General features: G+C 40.8%; 1 protein-coding gene across 4 annotated transcripts in view; it reads left to right on the forward strand.

Annotated features, from left to right (window-relative positions):
• The window catches only part of St7 (suppression of tumorigenicity 7), a 246,569-nt gene that overhangs the window by 179,609 nt on the left and 54,164 nt on the right, over positions 1-12,796 (forward strand). For all 4 annotated transcript variants that reach the window (XM_052720457.1, XM_052720456.1, XM_052720458.1 and 1 more), the window contains one exon: positions 7,903-8,017. In XM_052720457.1, the coding sequence (XP_052576417.1) occupies positions 7,903-8,017 (115 nt within the window). The remainder of the gene's footprint in view (positions 1-7,902; positions 8,018-12,796) is intronic.

Consider the following 12,796-nt stretch of genomic DNA (forward strand, 5'->3'; position numbering starts at 1 on the left):
ATTACACAGACTGAACAGGTCGTATTTAGTAATGTGTGTGTGTGTGTATATATATATATGTGTATATATATATAATATATATATTATACATATATACACGTATTACTACATATATTATACATATGCATATATATGCATGTAACAACAATTAATGAGAAAGGCCATGAATTTAAAAGAGAGGAAGGAGGCATATGGAAAGATTTGAAGTGAGGAAAGGAAAGAGGAAAATCATATAATTACATTATAATCTGAAAAAAATAAAAATAATTTAAAAAAGAATAACAAAAAAATCACTTAGAATATAAGAAGACAAAATAAATCTGATAAAAATTAGCCCTTCAGGTTTTGAGATGTTATATGTGAAAAGTATTGAACATCTTGAAGAAATTTACAATGCGAAAAAACATACAGTATAATATATAAAATACATAGGCACATGGCCTGGACTTGTGTGGGTTTTTAAGTTTATGTAAGTGATACTGTGTTTTAGAGCACACTTTTCCATAGTGTACTTCTTTACCCAAAACTGCTCGGTTTTTGTTCCCATTAGGACATTAGGTCCCAGCTTACTCCTTCTCTCTGATGAACAACATATTGTCATGTGAACAGGCCTCACTACATCTGTCCAGTCCTGTATCTCAGCGGGGTTTCCTGCTCCCATGCTCACATCTCAGCTGGTGACTGCTCTGAGGAACTGTGCTAAAGGGGAAGTGGTAGGTTGTAGGGAAGGCCTTTTACATGTTACAGCAGTCCACAAAACCAGCTGTGGGTAGGAGATGTCAGGCTTTTAAAGTATGATATCACTGAGAAATGCTTTTTTAAAAAAACCTTTTGGGTTTTAAATTTTCTTCTTATTAACCAGGGGTTGGCAAATGAAAGCCTGTGGTCCACATCCAGCCTGTTACCTGCTTCTGTAAAGAAAGTTTTATGAGAACACAGGATTTCTTATTCATTTACATATAGCCCACAGCTGTTTTCAGGTTGTAAGTATTGAGTAGTTGCCATGGAGACCGTAAGTCTTGAACCAGCTCCAGTGGCAGCCCCCTGGCCCTTATGGAGAGATGGCTTGTCCTGCCGTTGGAGGACTGCCCGTTAGCACTATCCAATCCTTTTGTTTCAATTTGTAAATTATCCATGATCAAGACGCATGACTAAAATGACGTCAGAAGGCGATAGAAGTAGAAAATGGGGTGGGAGGGGCTAGTGTGTTAGGTAGATGTTAGAGAGTTTGAGATGATGCCCTGTGAGCGGACAAAGAAAACAAAGAAAACCAAAGCTCAGGCGCTTAACACTCTCTATAAAATGTGGCAGGTAGTGAGTGGCAGGGGCTGGATTTCAATTCAGAAACAACTCCAAATTTAAGTTCTTTTCCCCTCTATGGTACAACTGCTTCCTTAAATCCACGCAAATACAATGCAAGGAGAAATACAACAAGCATTGTTTCAGAAGCAGAGGGGTTCAGTTCTCCAGACTTGGCAGTCCTGAGACTGGAGCTGTGATGTGTTGAAATTTGGACTCGGTGCCGATGACTGGGCTTGAATCATAGTCCCCACATTAACCTTGGCTGAGTCCCTTGAATTTGCAGCCGTCATTGTGTGGTGGGGGCGGGGGGCGGGCGGTAGGAGGGAGCTCCTCTGAAAAGTGGGGCGGGTGTCTAGAGGGTCTCTGTGGACTCCGCTGGCTCTCACTCTCTATGATGCTGTGACTTTAGGAGGTGGCATTTGATCTGGGCTTTGGAGTGTGGGGTGATTTTGACAGGCTGCCTTGTAAATGAGGGGGAAAGGTATTCCAGGTGGTGAAAACAGTCTGAGCAAAAACACAGTGACCAGCAACTGTGGAAGGAATTCTAGGAATGATGTATCCTGGGTCTGTCTGACAAGGCCGGGCTTTAACCTTGCAGCAAACCACAGAGCCAAATGGGGTCTGGTACTGAACTGAGAGAGGGTCTGAAGTTAGGCTTAGGAGCAGGGAATTCCTTCCTGCAGTTGTAAAAGTCTAGAGGTCCTGGAGTGACTAGTCCCAGGGTTAGTTAGAGTTCTACATCATCTGTTGTCTCTCCGGGCAGCTCTTAGTGACCCCCAAAACAATATAGGCTATTGAAGTTGTCCTTGTCTGCCTCTCAGACACCGAAGGTAAGTAAGTCCCTATTGCTGAGGACATTGCCCACTTCAGACACAGTACTTAGAAGATTTGAGCTGAATCTCACCGAAAAGCCTCTGTCTTACAGTCTACCATTCATAATACCAGAAGTTATTATGCACGCTGCCAAGGGAGGGGCACAATCAATACTCCTACCCACTGGTGATGCCTGTGAACCACAACAATGGCCAATCAAGGTAGCTCCAAAGGTGCAAGAATGGCACTCATATCTTGGCAGTAACAAGTAACTGTCTCTTAAAGCTCAACTCGACAGGAGGAAATCATGCCTGGTACAAGAAACAGCCACCTAACTACCTGGGTCTAGTTAGGTTATGGGTCTTAGAGGGGAACTTTAAAAAATAGTTTTATTAATTCTTTGGGAATTTCATACACTGTATTTTGGTCATAGTCCTCCCTACTCTTCCCCTTTACTCTTCCCCGATCCACTCCCACTTGTCACTCACCCCCACCCCCGACCTTTGTGCTTCCCATATACCCTCAGAGAACACTGACTCTGGTTTCCCTAGAAGTCATTAACTAGCCATAGCTCCTCATTTAGGGATGGGCACTCATGAACTCTTCCCACTCCAAACAAGAATGTTGGGGGGCTTGATCTTGTGCAGGCAGGCCAGCTCCCGTGAGTTCGCTGCTGCCACAGACTTCTCATGTCCAGGTGACACTGTTTCACTTGAGTCCCCTCTACACAAGCACTTCCTGTTTATTCAGCTCTTCTTCCAAACTCCGCTCTGAGCTCTGTGTGTGTGTGTGTGTGTGTGTGTGTGTGTGTGTGTGTGTGTGTGATATAGATAGCCCGATTGTGACTGAGCACTCCATTGACACTTATTTCTGCACTTTGACCAGTTTTAGGTTTCTGGATTAAACTAATATCTACCACACAAAGAAACTTCTCTGATGAGGACTGAGAGCTATGGATATAAAAATACAAATTTAGACAGCAACTTGATACTTTATCTGTTTGGCAGAATAATAATAGTAGGTTCACCCCTAGGATCTATGAGCTTCCCAAGCATCAGTTCTTGGCCATATTTATAGTAACATGCATGTACTTCTTCCTGTGGAGCACTCGGTAAATCTAACTGAAAAAACGTAGTTGGTTACACTCGTAACATCCATGCCCCTATTACACTCATGGACATATCTTGCCAAGTTGGTTATTATTGTAGTTCACAGGATTCACCGCTGGTGATTGATTGTCAATGACTTCCCCCTTCTTCCCCGAGTAGCCTGCATAGCACCTTCCAGTACTATGAAAATGAGTCAGCAGGAGGAAGTTCCTAGTCCGTATCAATTTGATCTCTCCATGCCCTGTGACCATGGTGTATGCTATCTCCACCAATAGGGTTTACCTTCAAGGAGAACTTGGCTTCTAATAATTACATGTAATAAACAAAAGATAGTGATATTTACTGTATATAAATGTTTGTAATGGGTCACATTTTAAGGTGCTTGCATTTTTCTTTACTGTAACAAGCAATGTGATAAACAGCTTCTTTGTAAATTTATATTCAAATCTAACTGGGTTTTTTTGTTTTGTTTTTTTTTGTTTGTTTGTTTTGTTTTGTTTTAAGATACAGATAACCATGTCAAGGACTGGTGGAATAGTCTAGTCAGACAGGGTCGTGAAGCATGATCTCAATGTATGTTAAAAACAAAACAAATAAAACACAACTTTACAACAGGCTTGCAAAGGTTGAGTTGGAAAGAGGTGGTGCTGAGGTAAGAATAGTAAGGTTTCTAATGGCACCAAAGTATGAGGGTATAAGTAAAGCTCAAAGAAAAGGGTTTTTGTTTAATAGCCTTGCGAGAACTTGAATGCTATCTGGACATTTTACATATTATAGGACCTGTAAGGTGTCAGCCATGTTAGGGAACAGACATTGATGGGGGATTGATATACTGTATAGGTCCTATACAGGAGGTACCAAGGATGAGGAATAGATTTGAAAGGTTGTTCTAGGAGAGGGAAACTTGCCACTGGGTATTAGGTGTGTTGCTTTTATGGACACAAGGTAAAGCTGTCGGAAAGATAGTTTATAAGTTATTCTCTTAGGTGAGAGGGCAGAACAGACATTTGTATGTGCGAATTCTTCACATGGAGACCCTAGACACAGAAATAGTTTTAAAGATCAGATGTGCACATGTCTCCTTGGGTTTTAATAAGCATCAGAATTTAAGCTTTAGCAACTAATACTTGGAATTGCATCTTAAAATTATATAATATGACTCGTGTCCTTGAAATTTGATTATTACTTGAAAAATTGGTCAAAAGTGATAAATGTTTAAATGTTACAGTTGAGAAAATGTCTTTATTGTGTTGCCAACTGCTGCATGACAGGGAACTTTAGTTCTAACAAGCTTTAATTAGAAAAAGTGAAAAAAAAATCAAAGGATGATGTCAGCCAAGACCAAAGTGAACCAGAACAAGAAATACTTTTATTAGTTACAGAACATCCACAGTGTGTGGGGTTGTCTCATTGGCTTCCTTTAACAACAATGAAAATATTGCAGGCCTCTTTCTGGGAGTTCAGACTGTGGGTCTTTTTGGACACCAAATGATTTTGATAGGTGTTTTTAGTAGTAAAATTATGTTCTTTGGGTTTGCAAAAAAATTAAAAGATGTGCTAAATAAATCATGGCTTTAAAAAAACCAAAGAATATTCTTAACAAACTTAAGATGTTAAAAAATGTTCTTAAGAAAGGAAGTAGACAGTCAACACCAAGTGTCCATTGGTTAGTGGTAAATTAACCTGTTGTTTTAGTTAAGGTTACTACTGCTATGCTGAAACACCATGACCCAAAGCAAGTTGGAGAGGAAAGGGTTTATTTGCCTTACACTTCCACATCATAGTTCATCATTGAAGGAAGTCAGGACAATAACTCAAGCAGGAACTTGAAAGAAGTAGCTGATGCAGAGGCCATGGAGGGGTGCTGTTGATTGGCTTGCTCTGAGCTTGTTACTTGCTCAGTCTGCTTTCCTATAGAACTCAGGACCACCTGCCCAGAGAGGGCACCAACCACCATAAGCTGGACCCTTCCACATCAATCACTAATGGAGAAAATACCTTACATGTTTACCTGTAGCCAGATCTTACTGAGGCATTTCTCAGTGGAGGCTCCCTCCTTTCCAGTGACTCTAGCTTGTGTCAAGTTGTCATCAAACTAGCCAACACACCTATACTTTATTATTATTTATCGCAGCATAGTTTCTATCACGGAGAGTGACATAAAAAAGATTTGTTAATTTTTTTAGATGCCATCATATTATAATTGAAAGTAATTGTCCATGTAGGGATTAAATAGATCAACAGAAATACATGAATTTACTTTCTAAAAAACCTGATTCTCTCTCCTTAAGATGCAATTTTACCCTACCTAAGAGAAGATTTACTGGTAAATTCTTGGTCCGTTCTTCTTTCTCCTTACTCTTCACTGATGTTGAGCACTGTTATGTCTGAGTCCCAGTGGACCTGTCCTTCTCTGTATCTCATTGAGAAGTGTTGCCTGGTCCTTTAATCTGTTTTCCTGTTTGGCCATCACTCTTGCTCCTTGCTGTTTTACAGAACTTTACCCAGTTTGCCAAGTTCAACCTAACGGTAGAATACCTTGCTGGTGTGCCCAGCTGATGCCCCCATTCTCTGAAATGCAGCAGCCGTGGCAACTGTGGTCTCTGCGTTCAGAGTCTCCAGTTTCGGGCTCTCGGGATGGTCTTACTCTGAGCAGATCTGTGTCGCCTCCTACTCCGTATTTGCTCATTCATCTCTGCCTTTACACTCTTCATGCCACTTCTTTCCCAGGGTCCAGCAGGGACCTTGACTCCTGTGTTACTAAGGTTACCCCCACCCCGATCTCTACCAAAGTTTCCCTCAGCCATACTACCCTCCAGCTAGCTGCTTTCCTAGTTCTCAGTTTTGTTCGGGCTGCTTGACACAAGAGTGCCTCCTCGCCTCTCCATTTACTCTCTGGCTTCCATCCAAATTGCTCTGGACCAGCTACCAGCAACTGTGAGCTGTTTTCCGTCTTCACTGGGTTTAGTCTCTGCAGTATTTTGTAGTTACTGAACATCTATTGTTCTGAAAACACCTCTCTCTTTTAGGTTTCCTCCCTCTTTAGATTGGTACAAATTCAGACTTGTCATTCTTCTTAAAAAAAAAAAAAAAAAAAAAAAGAAGCATTTAATGATTTAAATATAAAGTCTGTTTGTAATCAAGTATTAATTTTATTACTATAAGGATTGTAATATATGTGTGTGTGTGTGTGTGTGTTTTCATATATGTGTGTGCACGTGGGTTCACATGGTGCATGTAAATGCGCGTGCACATGTGAGCTCATGCATATGGGTGCCAGAGGTCAGCTTTGGTGTTGTCAGGTGCTGTTTACCTTGTCTTGTTGTCACCAAAGCTATATATATATATATATATATATAATATATATATATATATATATATATATATATATATAATATATATATATATATATATATATAATTAATATTTTATTATTTAGTTTAGTAATATGTATATTTATTTATATACATATTATTAGTTCTTTGAGAATTTCATGCAGTGTATTTTGATCACATTCATCCTCTCCAGCTCCTCCCAGGTCCACCTCTCTTCCTTACCCATCCTTTGTGTCTTCCTTTTTTCCCCCAATCCTCTCAAGTTCTGTTTGTGCTGACAACATGCCCTTGGGTGTGGGGCTATCCATCGATGTGTGGTCAACGTAACAGGAGCTGCTGTCAAAGGAAACCGGGCCTCTCCCTGAGAAGCCACCAGTTGCCATTAGCTTCTGGTCTGGGGGAGGAGTTCCTGCTCATCTCCTGCTGCAGCCTGGGACTTTGTCTGACTTCGCCTTGCACAGTGCTCTGCAGACACAGCAGGGTACCTGCATGTGTGAATCTACCTGGCGTTTTACATTTTACGCAGCATCCCTCAGTGGAACCCGAGGCTTGCTGGTTGGGTTAGATTGGCTAGCCAGCAAGCTCCAGGGTGCTCCTGTCCCTGCCTCCTCGGTGGGTGCTGGAAGTCACAGAAGCAGGCTGCTGCACCAGATTTTTGTTTTTAGCATGAGTGCTGGGGATCAATCTCAGATCCTCCCACTCACATGGAAAGTACTGTATGTACCAACTCAGCCATCTTCTTCATCCTTGTATTTTTATATTATACAAATATGTGATAATTTAGTGTCAGTTATACTTCTTTTTTTATGTGTACACATTTGTGTGTGTCTATGTGCAAGTGGAAGCCAGAGGACAATGCCTAGTATCTATCTTGTTTTCTGCCTGCCTGCCTTCCTACCTGCCTCCTTCCCTCCCACCCTCCTTCTCTCCTTCTATCCATCCATCCATCCATCCATCCATCCATCCATCCATCCATCCTTTCCTGTCTTTTTGAGATAGGGTTTCTTACTGGACTTCAAGCTTACTGATCAGCTACACTAGCTGGCCAGCAAGCCCCAGGATCCTCCTGACTCCCTCTCCAGCACAGCCCAGAGATTGCAGGCATTCACTGGAGTTGTGTGTTTGCTTTGTTTCTAATAAAGGTTCTGAAGACTGAACTCAGGTCCTTATGGTTACGTGGCAAGCACTTTACTGGCTAAGCCATTTCCCCAGCCTCAAGTACTACTACTTAAAATACTTGACTGTCTAGGAATCCTTTTGCTGTACATGTTATATTCCTTAAGTATAAATGTGAAAATATAAGACATGCATATTAATTACTACCCTGGTCTCTTGTTTCCTAGTTAATGAAAGAATTCCCCCTCTTAAGCATGTTCAATATCCATGAAAACCTTCTAGAAGCCCTTCTGGAACTCCAAGCTTATGCTGATGTCCAGGCCGTCTTAGCAAAGTATGATGGTAAGTCCTGGGGTATTTTATGCACTTGAGAACTCCTTTCTCCTTGATATAATCCACTGATTAGATTGGAATGACAATTTCAAGTGGGACTTTGGTAACACTAAGAATTGTCACTTGTAGCGTTACCATGGTTATTCTCTAGCATCTTCAACTGAGTGCTTGTGTGGCTTGTGCTCCACTCTTAGCCTTACTTCCCACAGACTGCTGATATGCTCCCACCCGGGCAGCTGTGTGTCTCTGCTTGATTCCCTCCTGATCAAGAGACAGCACATGTGGGGTTGGGCAGCACCACCAGGTCTTGCCATGACACCTTGCAGGTTCACTGTGATCACTATCTCATGGCCGTGTTGATGCGCTAGATCAATATAGAACAGCTACTAGCCATGCCACAGGTGACAGTGATGAAGTAAGCGTTTGAAGAACAAGTCATGTTCCCTTTCCCAGAAGGTCGTCCTTAGTAACAGACTACCCCTATTTTTTACATGACACCGATGCCTTTGAAGGCCCTTCACCATTCTGGTTACTTCCTCATGAACTTATTCTACTTTACCTGTTACTAGTGAGTCAGGGAAAGAAGCTGGTACAGTGTCGAGAACTTAAACCTATTCTGTTTACAGTGGTGTCTGTGAATTTAGTATTTGATTAGCAGTACAAAAATTATATACATAATTACCTGCCATGGTTATACTCTCTGTAGAACTTCACACTCTTCTGACTTATCTCAATCATTTTCTCCATAAATGTGTTTTGCTTATAGATTTGATATTATGGTATGATTACTTATATTACATAATAATTTTCTTGCATTGCAAAATATTCTTTCTTTAGCAAACTTCCTTGGTCTATTTAAGAATTATTCAAATCACAGATTTCCTGAAATTCTTCAAACACAGAGAGCAAACTATGTCGTTTGGATTTTAGTTTCGACCCACCAACACTTCCTAAGAGCTGGTGTTGTTAGCTCCTGCTGTTTAGGAAACTGAGCTATTGTGGGCCTGTTTTTGTTTGTTTTCCCCAAAGTCTTGCTCAGAATGATGGAAACTAAAAGCCTTCAGCCAGTGATGGCATCACTTTGCCAGTGTACATCTGCACACCCCGTGGTAACAAGATATACACGACTTAGTATGGAGCTGATTTTAAAGTATTTATGGAATACTTTAAAGTAAACAAACTAAAGACTGTTTGGCCTTCACATCAGCTCATTTTTTATTCTCTGTTTATTCTCTAGAATCTCACTGTTCACTTGAAGCTTGGAGATGTAAGCTATACATCGTTGTGGGCACAATGCTCATATATTGAGTGTCTTTTAGTACCAAAGGAGTTAGTCTTATGCCATGGGTCTACCTGACAACCAGCTTTGCCCAATGAAAAGTTCATGTTCTCATGATGAGTGTTGATCTATACTCAGCCCAATAAGCCTTAAGAAGTAAGGCTTTAACTAAAAAAGTCTTTGAGATCACAAGTCTCAAGACTCCTTTCATGAAGATCTCAGCTCATTATAGAAATCATCAGCCTTGTGTTATAAAACTGATTGCCAAGTAAAGAAATGAACTCACTTGGATTTATTCATTGTCTCAATGTATCCCATTGCACAGCCTCTATTCCTCAACAATCAAAAGCTGATTTATTAAATTCTGATAACATATGTTCGTATTACTTGTTACAACAGCCTGTCCCACCCTCTACTAAAACTTGGCTTGCACTTTGAAAAATTCCTTTATTTCAAATGGACAAACTCACCCTATCAAGGCCCATGTTGAGCTTTGTTTATGTTGTGTACCTGGCAACAGAAGTGATGTTCTTGTTCATTATTCATGGAAAAAGAGTCTCACTGGTGGCAGGACACATAGTTTGCCGAGCTGCCTCCTTAGAGGCTTTGAGTTCAGCAGTTGTCGATAGAGTGCAGATGACCTAACCCCACTGAACTCTGAGGGGAGTGTTGGTGCCGACTTGCCTTAGGCTTGTGTCGTTTACAGTAGACATAATGAAGTGGCTGCTGAAGTCACTGTTCTTGAGGGTGAGCTGCAGACACTTAAGACTGTGGGAAAACATGTCTCCTGTTCTTTATCCCATCCCGTGGCATGGTCCTTTCAAGTTCATCCCTGATGCTTTGTTTGGAGATGCAAAGGATCTTGACTGAGCTGCGGGCCCATTATCTGGCCCTATACAAGGAAGTGAGTGCTTTGGAGCTCTTGGAGTAGACAGCTTATGGGGCATCCTGGGTTTTGCCGTGGTTCAAGTTCAGTCATTCTTATCTAAGTTGCTAGAGACAGCACTTTGAATTGTAGCCCTCCATCCCTTTCACAGAGTCACACCCAAAACAACAGGATTATGTTATCTCCACAAGTTGGAATGTTCTGGTTGGATGGCTGTTTCTGGGAGGGTTTATGGGTACAGCAGTCCCTCTTTATTGTTTGTTAAGTGGCTAAGTTTTATAAGTCGTGTTCTGGGAAGCGATATGAAGGGATTAGTGATGCTTTTCTGACCTTTGCAAAGAGGATTTAGAAAAATGGCAAGAATGGGGAGGAAAAAAACCCAAGAAATAACATGCTTTGGAAAGAAGAGGAGAACAAAATGTATTCACCCTTGCCTCATTCTTCTTTACTATTACAAAAAGAAAAAGACAGTTTGGCTTTGAAAGTTTTGAGTTTGAAAATCCTTGATATTCACAAATTCTTCTTGCAGTGGATCCTTTGGAAACTGTGTTTTCTAGGATTACAGAATAATTGGTCACACTTTCTTATGATCTGCATTCTAATTTTGATTTTGTCACTGAGATAACAGCTCATGCTTTGTTACTGAGACATTTGTCTCAAGTGCTGTCTTGTCATTTCTGAGGAGTTTTCGTTCTCTTCAGTTTTCAGTTTATTAACCATCACAATGCCCTTCACACAATGACTAGCAGCAGCAGCAGCTGTAACAGCTAACACGTATTGGGTTCTTACGTTGGTGTCAGACATTGTCTAAGCTTTATATATGACTTCGTATTTAGCAAGCACTGTTGTTAGCTTCATTTAGGGTTGTGCTGTGTCTAGGAAGTATCTCGTTCATAAGAATCCCCTAAAACTTCAGAGTAAAGTCATATAGATATAAGAGAAAAGAGATCAATTGTGAAAAGTCATTGCTCAAAATGGTGTGAATGTTATAAGAAAGAGAAAGTCAGTGATAAACACCATGGGTGTCCAGTCCATAGTTCCTGTTATTTTTTATTACCCTACCATTCTTCAAATATGTTATACACATTAGATATACCCTCACAGTAACCCTCAAAGGAGATAGTTACACCATTTCAGCAGATGTAGAAACTGAGGTGTTGTGAATTTAGGTAACTTGCAGGATCACACATTCTTAAAGAACTGTGGACTGGGATTCAAATCCAATTCAAATTGAAATTCAAAAGACAGGGACAGCTCTAAACTCATTTATTTTTCTGTAAATGTGAGTCTTGCTACATTGATGAAGTCTGCTTTTTGTACAAAGGTATAAAATATGTAGGCTGGGGCCAGTGGTGCAGAGTTTCAGTGATGCTAAATGGCCTTTGAATCATTCTTTAGGAAATAGGTATATCTATATTTGCTTGCCTTTCTGATGCTATCTTCAAAATATGGCTTTCCATCTTCAATCAATCTGTTTAATTTGTCACTAAAAGGATTTTATGTATAACATTAATTTAATTTGAAATTTATCATATTTTTCCAGCCATGTATTTGTTATACATGGAATATTTTCACCATTATGAAATCATCAGAAATTCTTTTAGAAGTCATTGTGAAAGCTACTGCAACCTTTGGATCATCTTTCAAGGAAGTTTGTAGACCACCTAGGTTGAAAACTTTAATCTCAAAGCTTGAGATGGTAGTGTGGAAAAGGATCCATGCATCTTGTTCATTATAATCTGGGCATTTCAATTTTAGAAGACTCTCACAGCACCAATGAATGTGCCTGTGCTGACTACATAGTGCATTTAGATCTGCTGGTTTTAGTTAACCATCCCGGGGAATTCCAAAAGGCATCATGGGTGGAGTACTTAACCTTCTAAGTGTCCATTCCTTATGTGGAAATGGAATCCAGGCCCAGAAGGTTCAGTAGCTTGTTCAAGTTAGCACAGCAGGTGACTTTCTGTGAGAGTTAAAGAAGTACAGCTCATCTCGGTGTTGAGAGCTGTGGAGCCCAGAGTAGGAGTGGAGAGACTGTTTGTTAGTGGTTCTACAGAGCCCACTTGCTGCTCCTCACTTTCCCAAACTTGATCAACCTCATAGGAATAGAAAGCTGTGTATAAAATGGCAGCTTAAATATGAGGATAAGAGCCTGTTCCTCCACAAAGCCCGTGTATGGCCTATTATGGAAATTAATTATAGAGATAATAGAACATAGGTAGAGACATGTGATTATGAAAACAGAATTGCTTAGGTTCACCTACAAATAATTCTTAAACTTTTGGAAAGCTATAATCAGAAACATTATGGATTTTGACTCCTGATACAAGACAAAGTGTTCCTGTGGGTTCAGTATGAATTACTTTTCTCACTGGTCTGAGGAAACTAGCTGCCAGAGGCAGCTTGAGGGAGAAGGGATTCCTGTTGGCTCACAGCTTCGGTCTGCCGTGGGGGGAAGGTGTGGTACTGCTGCTCAGTCCATGGAGGTGCAGCTTGCTGCTGCCACTTCTTGCATCTTGGGGGATCAAGAAGCAGAACATTTGGACTGAAAGTGGGGCTGGGCTACAAGCGGCAGAGGACCACAACGGGTGGTCTGTGTCTGGCAAGTAGGCTCTATGCGCTA

This window comes from Peromyscus californicus, unplaced genomic scaffold, assembly GCF_007827085.1.
Source record: "Peromyscus californicus insignis strain IS unplaced genomic scaffold, ASM782708v3 Scaffold_6__1_contigs__length_162567912, whole genome shotgun sequence".
Classification (NCBI taxonomy): Eukaryota; Metazoa; Chordata; class Mammalia; order Rodentia; family Cricetidae; genus Peromyscus; species Peromyscus californicus.